The sequence below is a fragment of the Lactuca sativa genome, chromosome 6 (genome assembly GCF_002870075.4).
Source record: "Lactuca sativa cultivar Salinas chromosome 6, Lsat_Salinas_v11, whole genome shotgun sequence".
NCBI classification, from domain to species: Eukaryota; Viridiplantae; Streptophyta; class Magnoliopsida; order Asterales; family Asteraceae; genus Lactuca; species Lactuca sativa.
Window position 1 is genome coordinate 73,896,841 of NC_056628.2, and position 20,264 is coordinate 73,917,104.

At 30.4% G+C, this 20,264-nt stretch overlaps 1 protein-coding gene across 1 annotated transcript; it reads right to left on the bottom strand.

The window, feature by feature from the left end:
• Positions 1–17,348: 17,348 nt before the first annotated feature.
• Positions 17,349–19,687, bottom strand: LOC111890143 (receptor-like protein EIX2). The gene is made up of 2 exons (XM_042896104.1): positions 18,769–19,687; positions 17,349–18,181 (listed from the first exon to the last, which is right to left on the bottom strand). Exons 1-2 carry the CDS (start codon positions 19,685–19,687, stop codon positions 17,349–17,351), a joined length of 1,752 nt encoding a protein of 583 aa, XP_042752038.1.
• Between the last annotated feature and the right edge of the window lie 577 nt (positions 19,688–20,264).

Here is a 20,264-nt window from a genome sequence, read left to right on the forward strand (position 1 = left end):
CCCATGTGCATACCAAAACATATAATCTTCCATGAACCCATTCTGGCATAGATGCAATTCAACTAAATTTTTTGTCTTGTAATAACGATTTTTGCATTTCTTACACAGGCATCTAATTTCAAAAACCTCCACCCCTTCTACAATACTATGTTGGATGTTTGTTGCATTTGTGTAAGCAAAGTCCAAGAAATAATTGACATAATGTCGAAATTCAGTATTGAAAACCCCATTACTAGTGAGTCTCTTTACGTACATCCATTCTCTATTTGATGTCATTTGGATCTATAAACAACGTTTAACATATCATTCTACTTAATTAATCCCAAACAAATGAACATACCAATGTACTTTACACTAAACAAATAAACATATATGTGGTATAACCTATTTAAGGTTGGAACTAATATGTTGTTCTTTCAAAATAATATCATATTGGAAGAAATACAGTTCACAGGTAGTTAAACTCTCTCTTTCATATTTTTTAATCTTGAATTTAGCTTCATGTGATTATGTTGTTCTCGCTAATAAGTAATAACAATTATATTATGCTTTTTATCAGGGGTATAAAAGGTGCCAACATATTAGGAGACATGCATGGGTACTTTATTGATTTTCGTCTTTATAAAAAGGTAATTTCCTATTTCCTTTATGCTTTCACTTTTTTTTTCTTTAAACAAATTTGTTATTGTATGTTTGATATGTGTTTTCAGGCACATGCAGCAGCTAATCCTGTTGTTTATGAAGAGTATTTAGAGAAAAGGAAAAAGGAGAAGGATGAGGAGGAGCGTAGCACACGTATTACGGTTAGTATTTAAAGAAGGGCAAATTAGGAAATATAGAAAAATAAAACAATATAATCTTTTTTATAATTCTGTTGTTGCATATTAAGAAGAAACTCCCTAAGGTTAATATTCTTGGGGGAAGCCGAAAGAAGGTGTTGCTTGATGGGTAAGACTTTTGGTGGTGTGAGTGACCACAATCGGCACTAGGTTACTTATAGCTGCACAAAGAAGCAAGTTGTATAATCAGTTGAACAAGGGATACACAGGAAGTAGAGGTTTCTTCTCTTTATTTATATTTATATATGTGGAGTAGCTCTAAGTGGAAGTGTGGCTTAAAGTTATTAACATTTTCAACATTAGCGGCTTAGCCGACCATCCATCTCTTAATATTTTGTGCATATAGCTCAGGATTTAATGCATATTTTTTTTTTATTAACTTATGCTAATATGCTAATAAAATAGACTTGAATTTATCCAAAATTTTATTTTATATTTTATATCAAATATGCATGGATAAATTTGTGAAATATTGGTAACCACTTAAATAGTTAAATGTGGTTATATAATTTGTATCAAATTTTATATCATAACATAAAAAACATGGTTGAATAAATATGTATTCAACCTTATAGCAAACGAGATTTGATTCTAATAGCACCACTAGTCTAGATGTGATATCGATCAAATCATAAAAAGGGACTTGGCATACCATGAGTCTGTGATACAAGAAAAAAGGACCAACAGTTGGAGCAAATTTCCACTATTTTCTGTCGGAGTTCAAAAGTACAGAGTTTTACTAATGCAAATATCAGGAATTGGAGAATTTCCAAATGCTGTTTTAGGTATAATATTAAACTGTAGTCGAAACTACTGGCAGTGTGCTAAATATATATGAGAATATATATATAGGGTTCTTGCAAAAACGTCTTCTTGAAGATGGAGAATTAGAAGCCATTAAAAAAGATATAGATGTTGCTCGACAGCACAATTGAAATTAGAATCTAATGAAATTGATTCTCCAGGGCGCCAACGTCATAATGAAATCGAGATACATACATGCCTGGATGTCGTTGATGGTGGTGTGAGGCAGCGACGGTGGTATATGGTGCAGGCGACGACGACAGCAATTGCAACAGTCGGAGATCGATGAGTCGGCGTTGGTCAGCGACAGCAACAGCAACAAGCGGTGGGTTTTGGTGGGGAATCGCCGGTGTAGGGCTAGGTTCTTCTTTCAGACATTCAGGAGGGAATTGATAAATTGATTTCTTTTTCATTTTGTCAAAATTTTCATATACCGGGCCCTTTTTTTTTTTCTTTTTTTTTTTTTTTTTTTTTTTTTTAAATTCCAAATGGTTAAATCATAATTAACTAGCAATAATATTTAAAAGTTTTATTATAATACTTAATATAAAATTCAGTTTTATATAATGTTTCTTTGATATATTTAAGTATCAATTATATTTAAAAATTTTATTATGTGTTATTAAAATGAAACGATAAAAAAAACATTTGTTGTCGGTTAAATCAAATAAATTTCAAAATATCATAGTTTATATAAAATCAGTTGTATATAAGTTTACTTTGATATGTTTAACTAGCAATTATGTTTTTAATTTTATTATGTGTGAAAAAATGAAACGAAAAAAAAAAAAAAAAACATTTTTGCATGGTTAAATAAAAAATAAAAAAAAAAAAACTTTTAAATGACTAATGGGTTCGAATGATACATACGTTTGTTTGTAAGTTTATGTTATGTATAATTCGGTAAAAATAAAACAATCATAGTATAATTAATTTGTGAAAAAAATGAAATGGAAAAACGACATTTGATCCTTGAAAAATTGAAAATTAAAAAAAAAAAAACTGTAGGTAATCTGTAGGTAAATACCTACGGATTGCCTACAGAAAAAGGTATTATGTAGGTATTCCGTAGCTATTTACCTACTGATTACCTACGGTATTTTTTTATTTTTCAATTTTCAAAGATCAAATATTGTTTTTTTCGTTTCGTTTTTTTCACAACTTAATTATACATTGATTGCTTTCTTTAACCAATTTATACATAACATAAACTTACAAACAAACATATGCATCATTAAAAACCACTACTATATAATAAACAAAAAGCTATCTATGTTTGTCTTTAAGCCACAATTAACATTATTAAACAAATACACGATATAATAAACACAGTACATACATATGGTATGTATGTAAATGTGTGTACTTATGTCTATTTGTGTTTAGAAAATAACTTTGATTTAAAAAAAAAAAAAAAAAAAAGAACCCTTCTAAATGCTAATGGGTTCGAATGATGCATACGTTTGTTTGTAAGTTTATGTTATGTATAACTCGGTAAAAACAAAACAATCATACTATAATTAACTTGTGAAAAAAATAAAACGGAAAAAACGACATTTGTTCCTTGAAAAATAGAAAAATAAATAAATAAATAAACCGTAGGTAATCTGTAGGTAAATACCTACGGATTGCCTACAGAAGGATTGCCTACAGAAAAAGGTAATATGTAGGTATTCCGTAGCTATTTACCTACAGATTACCTACGGTATTTTTTTATTTTTCAATTTTCAAAGGTCAAATATTGTTTTTTTCATTTCGTTTTTTTCACAACTTAATTATACTTTGATTGCTTTGTTTTAACCAATTAATACATAACATAAACTTACAAACAAACGTATGCATCATTAAAAACCATTACTATATAATCAACAAAAAGCTATATATGTTTGTCTTTAAGCCACAATCAACATTATTAAACAAATACACGATATAATAAACATACTACATACATATGGTGTGTATGTAATGTGTGTATTTATGTTTATTTGTGTTTAGAAAATAACTTTGATTTTAAAAAAAAAAAAAAAAAAAGCCTTCTAAATACTAATGGGTTCGAATGATGGATACGTTTGTTTGTAAGTTTATGTTATGTATAAGTCGGTAAAAACAAAACAATCATAGTATAATTAATTTGTGAAAAAAATGAAACGGAAAAAACGACATTTGATCCTTGAAAAAAATAGAAAATTTAAAAAAAAAAAAACCGTAGGTAATCTGTAGGTAAATACCTACGGATTGCCTACAGAAAAAGGTAATCTGTAGGTATTCCGTAGCTATTTACCTACTGATTACCTACAATATTTTTTTATTTTTCAATTTTCAAAGGTCAAATATTGTTTTTTTCGTTTCGTTTTTTTCACAACTTAATTATACATTGATTGCTTTGTTTAACCAATTTATACATAACATAAACTTACAAACAAACGTATGCATCATTAAAAACCACTACTATATAATAAACAAAAAGCTATCTATGTTTGTCTTTAAGCCACAATTAACATCATTAAACAAATACACGATATAATAAACACAGTACATACATATGGTGTGTATGTAAATGTGTGTACTTATGTCTATTTGTGTTTAGAAAATAACTTTGATTAAAAAAAACTTATAAATACTAATAGGTTCTAATGATGCATACGTTTGTTTGTAAGTTTATGTTATGTATAACTCGGTCAAAACAAAACAAACATAGTATAATTAACTTGTGAAAAAAATGAAACAAAAAAAAACAACATTTGATCCTTGAAAAATAGAAAACAAAAAAATTACGTGGGTAATCTGTAGCAAAACACCTACAGATATACTGAACATAATATGTACATATCCTTTGTATGTAAATGTGTGTATTTATTTTTATTTGTGTATAGAAAATAACTTTCATTTATATTATATATAAAAAAAAGAATAATAAAGTTATAAATGAATAATGGGTTCTAACGATCCATACATGTGTATGTAAGTTTATGTTATGTATAAGTTTGTGAAAACAAAACAATCAAAGTATAATGATGTTGTGAAAAAAATATAATGATAAAAATGACATTAGACCCTTGAAAAATAGAAAAAAAAATTGTAGGTAATCCGTAGGTAAATACCTACGGATAAAGGCTATCCGTAGGTAATCTGTAGGTATTTACCGACAGATTAGCTACGGTTTTTTTTTCTATTTTTGAAAGTATAATTTGGTTTTTTTTTCGTTTCATTTTTTTCACAACATCATTACATTTTGATTGCTTTGTTTTAACAAAGTTATACATCATATAAACGTATGTAAAAGAATGTAAATCATTAGAATTTATGTTTGTTCTTGAGCCACAATTAACCTCATTAAACAAATATGTGATATACTGAACATACGTACATACCGTTTGTATGTAAATGTGCGTATTTATTTTTATTTGTGTATACAAAATAACTTTCATTTATATTATATATAAAAATAATAATAATAAAGTTGTAAATGAATAGTGGGTTCTAACGATCCATACATGTGTATGTAAGTTTATGTTATGTATAAGTTGGTGAAAACAAAACAATCAAAGTATAATGTTGTTGTGAAAAAAATGTAACGATAAAAATGATATTAGACCTTTGAAAAATAGAAAAAAAAAAGGTTATCCGTAGGTAATTTGTAGGTATTTACCTACGGATTAGCTACGGTTTTTTTTTTTTTTCTATTTTTGAAAGTATAATTTGGTTTTTTTTCGTTTCGTTTTTTTCACAACATCATTACATTTTGATTGCTTTGTTTTCAAAAAGTTATACATCATATAAATGTATGTAAAAGAATGTAAATCATTAGAATTTATGTTTGTTCTTGAGGCACAATTAACCTCATTAAAAAAACACGTGATATACTGAGCATACGTACATATCGTTTGTATGTAAATGTGTGTATTTATTTTTATTTGTGTATAGAAAATAACTTTCATTTATATTATATATAAAAAAAAGAATAATAAAGTTGTAAAAGAGTAATGGGTTCTAACGATCTATACCTGTGTATGTAAGTTTATGTTATGTATAAGTTGGTGAAAACAAAACAACCAAAGTATAATGATGTTGTGAAAAAAATATAACGATAAAAATGACATTAGATCCTTGAAAAATAGAAAAAAAAAAAAAAAACTGTAGGTAATCTGTAGGTAAATACCTACGGATAAAGGCTATCCGTAGGTAATCTATAGGTATTTGCCTACAGATTAGCTACAGTTTTTTTTTTCTATTTTTGAAGGTATAATTTGGTTTTTTTCGTTTCATTTTTTTCACAACGTCATTATACTTTAAGTGTTTTGTTTTCACAAAGTTATACACCATATAAATATACATAAAACCGTGTATACGCATAGATACACATACACACATACATACACATGCATACACATACACATACATACTCAAATACATACATACAGATACATATATACACACATACATATATATATAAGCACATATATACATACATACACATACATAAATATATATACATATATGTACTCACATACGTACATACATAAATAAATACATACATACACTTACTTATACAAATATATATATATATATATATATATATATATATATATATATATATATATATATATATATATATATATACTAGCCGTTTACCCCCGCAAAGCGACGGATGATAATAGTTTTTTCAGAAATTAGTTTTTAGAGATTATTAGTTCTTTTGCACAAATAGTTGGATGTTTTACGTTGTTAACAATGTACAAATGTTCAAAACATGTGGGGTTACTAATATGTGATAAAAGTAGGTGAAGATAGTATCGCTCCCCTTCAGCGGGATTAGAATAAACCAAACGACTTCGCATTAATCCTTCTTTTCAAGGATTTGAATAGCTTGAGCTCGGATTCCACATTGTTTTTTGAAAAATCTTTGTATGTATATTATCTCATACTGATATCTTCTTTATTTTTCAGGAAAAAAAGCATTCAAATTATTAAATTTCAAAAAAAAAATTAATGCAACTATGCATACTAATTATATTGTTTGTTTTTCATCAACACAATGCTTAAAAATGGAAAACAATCGATGTACATTTATAATTATTGCAGTTAGCACCTAAATAGGTTAAATGCAATAATAATAATAATAATAATAATAATAATAATAATAATAATAATAATGTAACAACAACAATGTACATTTGATAGTTTATTCACATACCCCAAATATCATTTTTAATAGTTTATACTTTATATACTTGTGAAAACCACGATGTCCTACTTTTTTGCTACATACGTAGGAAATGATAAATGGTGATTTACAGCTTTACCTTTTGCTTTTTGAACTTAGACAACCCTTTCTTTTTTTAAATTTCAACCAAAGTAATTATAAAAAATTAAATATCCGTTTTTCACATTCAGCCTAAGTAATTATAAAAAGTTGGGTCTCGGTCTTCTATTGCTCTTACTAAACATTAAAAAAAACTATGTTTAAGCCAATTTAACTTTTTATTCAATATTTCTTATCTTTTTTCTTCATTTTGAGACACAAAGAATTTGTTTTAAAACAAATAAAAAACTTTTTTTGACTTTTCATATTACGTGTGTGTTATGATTACACATATATAATTTACTACTATTACATTTTTGTTCTTATGATATACTCACTCTTATTGTATATAGTTGTAATAACATAAAATTTTCAAAATCTTGTATTAGATTTGATATATCTAAGTTAAAAAGTTTTCAAATAAGATAAATATGTTGTCATATGACTGTATAGTTTTTGTAATATTAGAATCGAGAAATCGCCATTAAAATCACCTTAAAACCGAGAACAAACCATCGAAAACCACCAGCAAGTTCAAACCAATAAGAAAATAAAAGGAAGACAAAGGTTGTTGATTTCTTGGTGGTAGAGGAAAACAAAAGAAAATAGAAAATAGGTTTTGTGGGAGAAAGAAAAATGTCATGTGATTGTTGTTTTCCATTAATTAGTGTTTACCAGCAGCAGAGCCACCATTGTTAAGACTTAAACAACTCCAATGGAAAACTAAAACCAAGAATACCCTATAGTTGTAAATGACATCATTACTCTAGAAATTTTTTAACATCAACAGTAGCACCCAGGCAGATCAAGAAGGGGCCTCGGACCTGACATCCAACCATCCAGTAACAAAATACTCCATGGAATGGGATCTCAAATTCCAATTCTACATCACACTTGACATCAACAACAGAAAATAGTAAAATTAGACGTCAATTAAGTCAATAAACAATAACCATAAAAAAAACATTAATCCTAAAACATTTTTTAAAATTGCATCAGACCCGACTCTTTTACTTGACTTCCTGGATTAATTTAGTAGTTTCTCCTTAAAAATAAGAAAACCCAACAGCCCCTCTTTGTATTCCAAATGCCCCTAAACACAAAAACCCAAGGTTAGCACTAATTATGCTGTAGAATGGCCCTTTTTCTTAAACAACAACAACCTAAATAAAATATTTATAAGGAATACATGCATGCTCTGTTTATTATGCCTTTTAATGATAACTAATGTCACATTAACATATTTGTCATGTTCATTCAATTATCTTTGGATTTTAGCTAATTCTATTTCATCATATAGGTATTTGTAGAAATTTGTTCTCTAACCTCCCTTACGTCAGCCAACTAAATACATATCAAAATAGCATCAAGCTAAAACAGAAAATCCGAAAGCAAAGAGAATTAAATCTATGGCATGGTAAGGATTTGGACTTTTCATGATAAAAAACAGAAATGATAGAAGTACCACACAAAGCAATAAAAACATCTATGGAGGTACATAACCTTCACTTCAAAGAAACAAATCATTGAAAGTAGGATGCTATAATAAACAAATCCATGAAAGTAGATCGGTCTTTTTGCTTTTAACCCTAACCCAAATTTCACATGTGGCTATATGTGATTAAGGAGAACTTTAATCAAAGAAAACAATTGCAACTAATCCGATCTATTTAAATGGAAAGGGAAGTAAATACAAATTAGTAACAGAAAACAAAATCTTTAGAAAACATGAGAACATTACTTATATTCCTCATCACCAAACTTCTACTACGCAGGTTCACACTGCCACATAGTTGATTTTCTTTCAAAAACCACTGGAACAAAGTAAAATACATAAACACATACATTTAGAGTTAAACACACACACACACACACATAATCAAGACTATTTCTTACATAAATAGTTATATACAGTTAGAAAGAATGAAGAAAATTAATATGGAAGAAAAGAACAAGGAAACACAAACCAGGTATGCTTCTTATATGACCTACTGTTTAGGGTTCATTATTAGCTAATGGTGTCGATCTTATCTGAAAAAAATCATCAATATAACCAAAAAAGAAACTTGTCAAAAGGAAAACCTTGATAGATCACTTATGGTCAGATTTGTAAAAAGAATTAAGAATGTCAACAAAAACGAAATATTGTAAAAAATCAAATGATAATGTTTTAACCTAACCAAATATATACACAAATCAAGACATTTCCAACATAAATAAGGAAAGAAAAATCAGGCATATTACCTTTTAACGACTTGAATATGGACCTTCCTACATGTGTACACAACTCAAAACTAAACTTCAGAACATGATGAACTATCGATATTTAAAAGTTACTGATATTTGATGTCAATTGGATAGATACATGCAAGGATATTCAACAGAAGATAAATTATAAATAAATCATAGTTGGATACATACCTTGGATAGATACACACCTGGAAGATCCATTTGTTCATGATGATGACAACAACATTGAAACTCTACCATTTAAAGATGGAGAAAAAACACGGTCCAATAGAGGTGTATTAAGTGTAAATACAAATAAATTATAGAATTAAAATTCAGCAAAACTAAATTTTTGCTCAAATTCGAACACACATACACATAGAGATAACTAATTAGCTTCCAAGTGTTGAATTTTTTATGTATACCTCGTCAAAATCCACCCACAGCCAGTTCACTATATTTGGTCAATATAAAGCCCTGGTTAATTAAAGGAGGAAATTAACAACAAAAGTCGTCCAAACGTTAAGCTCCATTTCAACTATCCTCCATCGCACAAAATCAATGGTGATTAGGGTATCGACAGTGACAAAGAAGATGAGCGAAAAAGGGGGAAACAAAAAACACAAATCATAGAAAAAATAGGGAAAATAGTCAAAACTTAGGATTTGTTGATTGGAGATCAAAAAGATTAACGTACCTGTTTTCTTAGGGTTCAAAATCTCCCAATTGTAACAAAACTTCGCCGGGATGGCAGAGATACATACAATATGTAGGGGAGTTAAATAGTGAGAAATCGTGAATGCAAGTTGAATACCGATGGGGGAGAAGGTAGAAAAGATGGACATTGGTATCGTTTGGTAGTAGCTGCTAGAGAAACATTGATTCCAGATTAACCGATGGAGTTAGAGAGAATAGAAGGAGGCGGTGGTGAATGGTGGTGAGATAAAGTGTGATAGTGGTTGAGGTGGTAATTAGAATTGGGTGAAGATGGTGGATAACGGTTGAAATAGGTGGCTAGAATCGATTAGGGTTTCACAAATAAAGGATGATGGGAAGCTTTGGTATTTTATAAACTCGATCGGCTGAAATATAGGGAAGGCATGAATTATTCAACTTAGGGATTACAGGGGACATGGTCAAAATCCCGGTAGATAAGGTGATAATCATTCTTCCATTCTTATCTTGACTTTTTCTATACGTTGACCGATTCAATAGCAATTCTGGGTCAAATCTTATCTTAAATTTTATAAATTCAAAATATGGATTATGACTTTTTCAAATGTTGACCAAATTAAGATTTAGGATTATATGATGCATAAAATGAGTGTACATAATGCATTAAGTATTGTACCTCTTAAATTTCAGCCTTTAACCAAATATGTATATTAAGGTACTAGCCGTTTACCCGCGCAAAGCGGCGGACGACAAATAGTTTGTTTCGGCAATTAATTTCTTTTCGATAGAGAATGATTATTTTCAATTTAATCATTCGTTTGTTTTAGGAAACATGTCATATTAAAAATAAAGAAAATTCATGAAATGACCAAATTATAGGGTGTTAAGTATTTATTTGGATGAAAAAAGATATGGTCAAAACCTTGGAAGAGAAAATTTATAGGAGTTTGTTTAAATTTTAATATTATTTTATTAGTGATTAGTTGTACAATTAGCTTAATGATTTGGACGTCTTAAAAAAATATTATTATTTTATTCAAATTTATTTTTAGAAATAGTGGTATTTGTTTTATAAGATAGTAAAGATAATAGATATATCCCCTAATTATTATCATTTTTTATTATTCATACATTAAATGTATATTATTTTACCTTATTGATGTGTTAAACTTATTTTTTTCATTTGTTCATTTGTTTGTGTGTTAAACACATTCGTTATGATTATTATATATTATCATTATGTTTATAATTATTATTATTATTAATAATAGTACTATTATTTTGATTTTTATTTTTTTTTAAATATTCAAAGCAAAAGGATCAAAAAAAAAAAGTTAAGACTTGATTATTGAATAACAATTATTATGGGAATAATAATAATAATAATAATAATAATAATAATAATAATAATAATAATAATAATAATAATAATAATAATAATAATAATAATTTAAAGTCGTTGGTATTTCGTAGTTATTCTGTAGCTATTTTCTTATGTGGGTATTTCGTAGCTATTCTATAGCTAATTACCTACGGAATACCTACAAGCTTACTTCTGTCGTTATTCCATAGGTATTCTGTAGATAATTACCAATGAAATACCTACAGATGTGCGTCCGTTGTTATTCCGTAACTATTTTGTAGCTATGTCGTTACTAATTTAGGGCATCCCATTCTGTAGGAATTCCGTTGGTATTACGTAGGTAATTACCTACGGAAATTTTCCGTAGTTATTTTTCTGTGGCAAAACCTTTTGTTTTCTAGTAGTGTAGGTCCTGGTGTTGTGGTTGAATATAGAGATTTGAAGGTTTTAATAGGCATTAATTCATCGGACACCAGGTAAAGAAATTGGGTCGTTTGTTGGCGGTTCATGGTGCCAGGTTGATTGGATCTACAGAAAGCCATGAGACTTGTACGCATAATTTCAAGAATTTTCCTACCGTTGACTAAGAGAAAAACCTGTATGTTGTTCCTATTAATTCTATCAAACCTGTCATGGCTTAAACATTACCAAAATCCGGGTGATACTTCGTATAATACGTCTCAAAAGTTCCAAATTTTATTATATACATAAATCAAACTCTAATGTTTAAATCATAATCTGCATTTTTTTTATATATATATTTTCAGGTTATTGGAGTCATTTGTTCGATTTGGAGGATTTTTTTTGTGTCACCTGATATCACGACTCCCTGAAGGTTTCAACCTATTAGTATATATATATATATATATATATATATATATATATATATATATATATATATATATATATATATAGGGAAGAGTTATATAGAAAATAAATGATTAGGGCAACACATATTTGAACCAATGAAAACATGACAACACATCACTTCCACAATAACTTCCACAATACATTACTTGTGAAGAAAGAAATAGACACGTGTCATTTGATTATTGGTTCCGGTAGAAGTTGACCTAGTTAATTATTTGTTTTCCATAGAACTCATTCCTATATATATATATATATATATATATATATATATATATATATATATATATATATATATATATATATATATATATATATATATATATATATATATATATGTATATATATATAGTTCATGCGAAAATGCAAATAATTTACGAAAACGCGAAAACAAGAAAAACCTATGAGATTGTGTCACCTCAACCTTATATTTTGGACAATAACTCATCCAAACTTTGAACTACATGAAGATAATGGATGATACATGAGAAGTTGTTTCATATTAGCAAAGCATGATTTTTGATATTTTTATTATGAAAACTTGAATTTAAAAGTGTTTAACGACGTCAAAAAAACAATCGTTAAAACCCTCTTTAAATCTATATTACCACAACATCATCCAATATAAACTTATTATTTTTAATTTATTGCTAATAAATTATAATTTATATTTTATTAGATAATATCTGTTTTTGCATTTTTCCCAAAATATTTATGTTTTCGCATGAAACTGCTTGTGTATATATATATATATATATATAAGGCTAGGATCAAAATGGAATCATAAGTATTGTTTGAACGTGTCACTTAAGAAGAATTAAAAGGTGTGAATGTACGGTACATGTTATGAACATGGACTTGCATTACTATACAATTACACTTTATTAATTATAAGGGTAAATATATCATTTTATTAATAGAGAAATTAAATTAACTAAATTTTAGGAAAATAAGTCAAATCATGTAGCATCCCAAAAATTTCAACGAATTTAAACTTTTCAAAACGGTCCTTTTACTAACAAAATGTTTATAAAAATAGTGGTCTCAAACATTATTTGAAAATCGGTGTTTCCCAAGATCTAATCTGTTGTAAAACCAAGGATGTGTACGGTCACGCCTTTGCCTTGTCAAAATAATTAGAAGCACCTGAAACAATAAACTAAAACTGTAAGCATAAAGCCTAGTGAGTTCCCCCCCCCCCCCCCCCCCCAAAGTACCACCACACAACAGATAACATATACAAATAACAACATGTATTGGGTCCACAACTAAAATATCGGATTACCTCTTCAGCCCACAGTATGAGTCTGGCTTGCGAATTCGGCCCACAACTCATATCTGGCTTGGTCCCGAGCCTACAACATAAGTATGGTTTCTCCTTGGCTCACAACTTATGTGTGGTTTGCTCCCTCAGTCCTTGGACTGAAATACCAATGATTAGCCCTCAGTGTGAGTCTGGCATGCCCTCCCTAGCCCTGAGCTCATATCTAGTATGCTCCAGGGTTTATTGGCTAGATCATGGAGCAGTACAACCACTACCCAACCCATATAATATGTCGACATATAGCAGATAATATCATGCACAGATAATTAGATACCACTAAGCCCTCATTATGAATCTGGTTTGCCCTACCCGTCCCTCAGCTCACATTTGAAATTCTAATGAGTCCTCAGTATGAGTCTAGCATGCCCACCCTGGCCCTCATCTCATATCTGGCATACTCCAAGGTTTTTTGGCTACAACATGAAGTAGGACCACCTCAACCCATTCAAACACAATATGTCGACATATAAACAATCAGGATCAATTAGGCACATAATACAGGCAAACAACAATCATACAACTCACTACTACCTACTAATCTTCTCACAACGTACAGTCCCACTACCAGCTAACCCCCATAGAATGTGTAACCATAAGTAATCGGAGGTGAGCTAGCCACCCGAACAGATGGTCCTACTCTAGAGCCAAAACCAAACGAGGAACAAGCAAGATATCCTAGACCAAGATTTCTCAGGCTATCCTACATGACATCGACGGTCCTTAAGGACACTTCATAGATGATAACCAACAAGCACAAATAACATACACTTCTACAGTTTATTACCACAAAGCAACATACACAATACGAGGAGACAGATCTAACTGATCACTACAACATAGCAACATACTCGATACCAGAACACGGATCTAATAGATCATAACAATATTCAATCACAAGATGAACCAGGATAACAATCCAAAGGGCCATCCTTGGTGCCTTAGACCCTTGAGCACAGTAAGGAATACTAACCTCGATATGTGCGTAGATAACCACTGTAGCAATGAAGGGCTCTACAAGCTTCAACTCACTTCTAAATACCTAAAGGATGACACTTGAATCAATACCCGATCACAGGTTATAGTCACTTGCAACAATGACCACCTCACATGAAATGACGATTAGGGCTTAATTTAAAAGGACGATTAGGACTTAGTCACTCTCGGTTGAAATAATAATCTGGTCGACAACCCAATTACGCGTCCGATACTCCGATTATTGCCCAAAATAGAGTTCCTCGATTCTAGGGTTTTCACATAAAAGGATAACTAAGGTTATTGTTTCTAAATTAGCCCATTAATGACTTAATCCATTAAGTCCAGTATTGCGTCGAGTTAATTGTGGAGAATTATTAAGTATTATTTTAGGTTTAATTAATAGTTTTAACACAGGTCCCGACCAACTCCAAAATTAGGGTTCTCTTGATATTAGGGTTTTCTAAACCCCAATTAAAGTTTCCAATCTCTTAATGTTGAATGATTATGTAAGGGTTGTTTTGTTGTAATTAGTCGAAGCTTACTTTGTACTCTCCGTATGATTTGTAATGTATTTTACTAGGGCTCTTTTGTTCGAAGCTTAAGTGTTAACGTCTTAGTATATTTTTTGTACGCTTTGTGTATCCTATAAATAGGATCATTTACTAGAGTTAGAAAACGTGAATAACATTGTCTATTTTTCTCTGTAAACACTTAAAGCGTAATAGAGCTGAAGCGAAATCTTATTTACATCTTGCATTCAATTACTCATTCATTCTTCAATATCAACTTTGATTAATTTCATACTCGGTTCATTGATTCATCAATTGGTATCAGAGTGGGTGTTCTTGATGGGATCAAGAATTGATCCTTGATGACTATATATCTTGATTTGGTGATTTTTTTTGTTCATTGATCTTCTTGATTTACTATGGAATGTAGAAAGTAAATCAAAGTAAGAGTCTCAGATGGCATCAATTAACCAATGAACACGGGTTATTCTTGATGGATTTTGGAAAGCGGCCTCTAAATTTACGTACAATGAGAAAGATGGTACCAGATCTTGAAGAAGATATGAGCTATGATCAATAGTAAGCTTAAATTGGGGATTTTTTTAGTGCTGATTTCTCTTTTGCCTGCTATTGCTTCTATTTCACCTTCATAAGTTCACCTTTGTAGCTGAATTCATCATTCATCAAAGCAAAAAACAATACGACGAAGTGGCCCACAAATAGTGTAACCTGTTTTGCTAGGAAAATGAATGCAACCCGTACTTACCTAATGATTATAATTACATAACAAAAAAAATATATGGGGACATGCAATGAAGCTATGAAAAAACTACCAGCACCTTCAAAGAAAAACCATGTAATTGTACTGGCCCATTTATAAAAATAAAAAAAAAAAAAAAAAAAAAATTTAAAAAAAAGTTAAAAACTCTTTAAAATGATTATCGGCAATGATTTTGTTAAGTAAGTATACAACCAATTTCTAAATATATTTTTATCAATTCAAACCAATTAATTTCTAAGAAGACAATTTAGTAATTTTTTTCTCTTATTGCTTTAATTTTATTTAAATATTGAGGATTGGTTCAAGATTGCTTCATTGTCTTGGATTTACTTTGGATTTGCTGGTTTATATGTATACAACTTTTCTTGAAGTAATGATTTTTTTGTATGTATGTTACTGTATAATTCATACCATTGGTAGTTTTTTGTTTGCTGTTTTTTTTTGTATGGGTTTAACCACACCATTTTGATTGATTTTTATTTTGAGGCAAAGAAGTCGTTTTTCATTAGTAGACACACCGTTTTCGACAAAGTTGGGTCTTTTTTTTGGTCCTGTCTCATGGTTTTTACGCACTTCTTTCTTTATTGAGTTGATGCGTAACTTAAAACCATCCACCAACATGCTACGTCTCTTCACATGGTTTTTGTTAATTATATTATAATCACATTATTTAGTTTATTTTAATTAATTATATTAAAATATTATGAAAATAGGACTTTTCTTATAAAACAATATGTGAAGGTTTTTTTTTTGGTCTCTAATCCACTGGTTGCTACGAGGTTATTTTTATGTTTTGTATTTTTTGTAACTTTATATTTAATTATAAATAACAATGATATCATCCAATTTTTTGGATCAGTCCGACCGTTTGAATCATCGAACTGGTGAGACAACCGGTCCGATTTTCAAAACATTGGTTACGGTGGATTTAATTGTAAAACTAAACATTTTATGATTATTGTTTGTGTGATAATTGTGTAAACTAAAAATTTATATCATACAAAAATGAAAAAAAAAAATCACCATTCACATAAATTAAGCTTTTTTGAGCTGTATTATGACTAAATTGATGGTTATCTAATAAGATATGTAATTGTTGCTTGGAATTTGGATATTTCTTTTTAATAAACATTCTTACCTTATAATATAAAATGTAATCTGAGAAAATACATAGAAAGATAACATCTTAACTACCGAATCTGTATGAAATATACTCTAATGAGAGGAGTTCCGTATTAAATCTAATGTATGCCAATTAATTAATGCAATCAAAAAGACAATTATTCTAGCATATAACGAAATCCTACTTTCATAGAAAGTCTAAACTGAAATACCTAAATTTAGAGTTCATGTTCTTTGTGTATGGATCTATTAGTTCAGTTTAACCAATTTTTGTAAACAACCCACAAGCTAAAGCATGTAAGTAACAAGTGTATATGGATGGACCATCTTTTGACATCAATTCCACGGATAACCTACATTGACAATTCTCCTATAACATTGTTTATTAAAAACAAATACAACATTAATTAACTAGATTTAAAATATAAAGTTTTCAGGTTGCCTTAGTTGAGTACACAGCTGGAGAACGGCCACCCATGGTGTTGGTGGCGGTTCTATTGATATTGAGGACATAAAAACTCCTGTCAAATACAAGTGAAGCATGATTTAATTACAAGACTATCTATGTTCAACCCTTTGCAGATTTGCAAAGAACACCATCACCTTCACATAAACCAAATCTTTGAAGCTATCATAAAAATGAAAAAAAGCATGTCTCCGATGATGATTGAGAAGTAGAGCACCACATACAATCCAAAATCCAGTAACAAAACCAGTGCCCCCACCAATATAGAACCACCCCCAAAGTTCATCCATATCTTCCCCACCATCCTCACTCTCACCAATGACATGTGGTACTTCTGATTCATCATCTCCTTGACAGTTTTTGGTAAGGGGAGGTCCACATAGTCTCGGGTTTCCATAGTATCTTGAAGCTTCAAAAGACAACAGTTGAGTGTTGGATGGAATTCTCCCTGACAAGCTATTATATGACACGTCTAGATGATTCAAAAAATTCATACTAGACATGCTTGATGACATGTCTCCAGACAAGTTGTTTCTAGATAAATCCAAAGTTTCAAGTTGTTTCATTTGACCAATTGTTTCAGGAATCTCTCCAAGTAGACTATTCTTCGACAAGTTGAGTGCATGAAGTCCATAGAGCTTGGTAACTTCATATGGAATTGGCCCTGTTAAGTTGTTGCTTGACAAGTCAATGCTCTTCAACAATCCCAGAGTACTGATGAGTTCACGTTCGTATCCTTTCCACTCAATCATTGCATGGTCAAAATACTTATCATCACGTTCACCATAGTGATAACCTCCAGAATAAAACAATTTAAGTGTATAGGAATGCACATTATGTGTAGGTAGAAATCCTTCTTGAACCATGCTTGTAAGATTATCCAAACACGAAGGGATTGTTCCATGGAGATTGTTCACTGACAAATCTAGAATTCGAATACCTTCAAGTTGACATAGCTGTAAAGGGATGGTCCCAAAGAAGTTGTTTGATCTTAGGATAAGAACATACAACTTCAGTAAGTTCTCCCCAATCCAAAGAGGCACATTACCAGAAAACTTGTTGGCCGCCAAATTTAATGAGTTTAAGCTCGTGTAACTCTTTAAAGGCAATTGTTCTTGTATAGATCCAATGACTCAGGTTTAATCAAAGATCCCGCTGATGTTGTTGGAAGAGAGATTCAGATACGTTAATTGAGAAGGCCACATGTCCCAAAACCCTAGAGGAATTATGTCTGAAATTCTATTATTGGAAATATCAAGTTATGAAAGATTTTTCAGAGTTTGAATCCATCTGAGGAAGTGAGGCCCTAGATTGCAAAATTTCATACCAAGAATGGAAAGATTTTTAAATCTTAAGGTCTCATTAGAGAGTGTCCCTATCAATCGGTTATGTCCAACAAGCAACCCTTGTAATGTAAGCGATGTGCATCCAGACAAGTTGTTGAGAAAATCAGGAAATTTGACAACAGCAAAGTTGTTATAGAAATACAAACGTTCCAAATTACAAGGTTACCTAGATATTTGGGTATCCCATCTAATATGTTCCCAGAGAGATCAAGAATGCGGAGCTTATTTCTTGTTAATCGGAACAACCAATGATACATGGATGTGGTCAGATTGTTGTTGCTGAGAATAAGGGATTCAATAGATGAAGAAGAAGAGTTGAGAAATGAAGAAGAATATGGATACACGACATGTGAGACCTCACATCCATCTAAACTTAAAGAGATTAGTTTCTGGAGACGCAAAATCACATCTATCGAATAATTTTGTTTGGCTAGAGAAATCTCATCCATTTCAAGTGCCTCTAAATGAGAAAGATGAGATAACCACTCTAGGTTCCAAACTCTAGACTTTCTAAGGGATCCAAGATTAAGCACTTGCAAGTTTGTGAGGTTTCCAAACTCTAGAGGGATGATACCACAATGAGAGTTATCCGAAAGGTCAAGGTGCCTTAATTTTCTCAAGGAACCAATGGACCTGGGAATGGTTCCATTCAAATGATTCGAACCAAGGTGAAGGTACCTTAAACGAGTCATGGAACCAATGAACATGGGAATAATTCCATGAAAAGAATTAGAGAAGACATCAAGATGAGTCAGGTAGCTTAAGTTAAGCAAAGAATTGCTTATCTCACCTTCAAGGCCACCAGAACTAATATTTAGCTCAATGACACGACCAGTTTGGTTGTTGCACGTGACTCCACTCCAGTTACAACAATCTTCTTCTTCTTCAGATCTCCATGTAGAGAGAGTTTCATCAGGGTCTTGGAGGCGAGCTTTGAAATCAAGAAGAGCACGTCTCTCCTTATCGGAACACTTGTTCCTAACATCATTATCATCTCCTCCTCCCGCTGCTACCAATTGGTTGGAAGTTATAGTCTCAAGGCATAGCAAGAGAAGTGAGAAAATGATAAAAACACAGGGATTCATTATGTTAATGCAAATCTTGGTGATGTTTTTTTAATATTTTTTTGGTAGTGATTCATATTCAAATGGCCCCTCATGGGGATTTATATAGTCTCAATTGTGAAGACAAAAGATTCAAATCAACAACCTCAAACAGGTGGCCTATTCAAATCAACAACCTCAATTGTGATACGCAATTTCTATGAAAAAGTAAAGACAAATTAAAGATGAATTGAAATGGATTGCCCCAATTTAGACATTTAAAGACTTACAAGTCTTGGAAATTTGTATTTATGAATTATATCTTTTCCCATCTTGAGATAGTTTCGATCCACTAGTTATATGAAACGAGTCCCTAAAAACAAACCGATGAAATCAAATATAGTAGATATAAATGAGAACAGTGAGTTGATTGGGTCCAAGAATTTAATGATTATGACATGAACTTATCTCACTTCAATTAATTAAATCGTAAACTTGTTAGAAACAAGCCAAGTTGGTACATTTCAACTTTGATCCATGGTCTCCTACATTGTTAAAAATAATTATTTATTTATTTATTTAATTATTTATTTATTTATTTTGTAAAAAGTGCTACACT

Bases quoted from the DNA above. Each gene is read 5' to 3' on its own strand.
- LOC111890143 (XM_042896104.1), bottom strand. From the start codon at position 19,687: ATGAATCCCTGTGTTTTTATCATTTTCTCACTTCTCTTGCTATGCCTT. The intron at 18,182-18,768 runs GTAACCTTGTAA...TTCGAATTCTAG, and splicing joins TGGGATACCCAAATATCTAG to ATTTGTCAGTGAACAATCTC.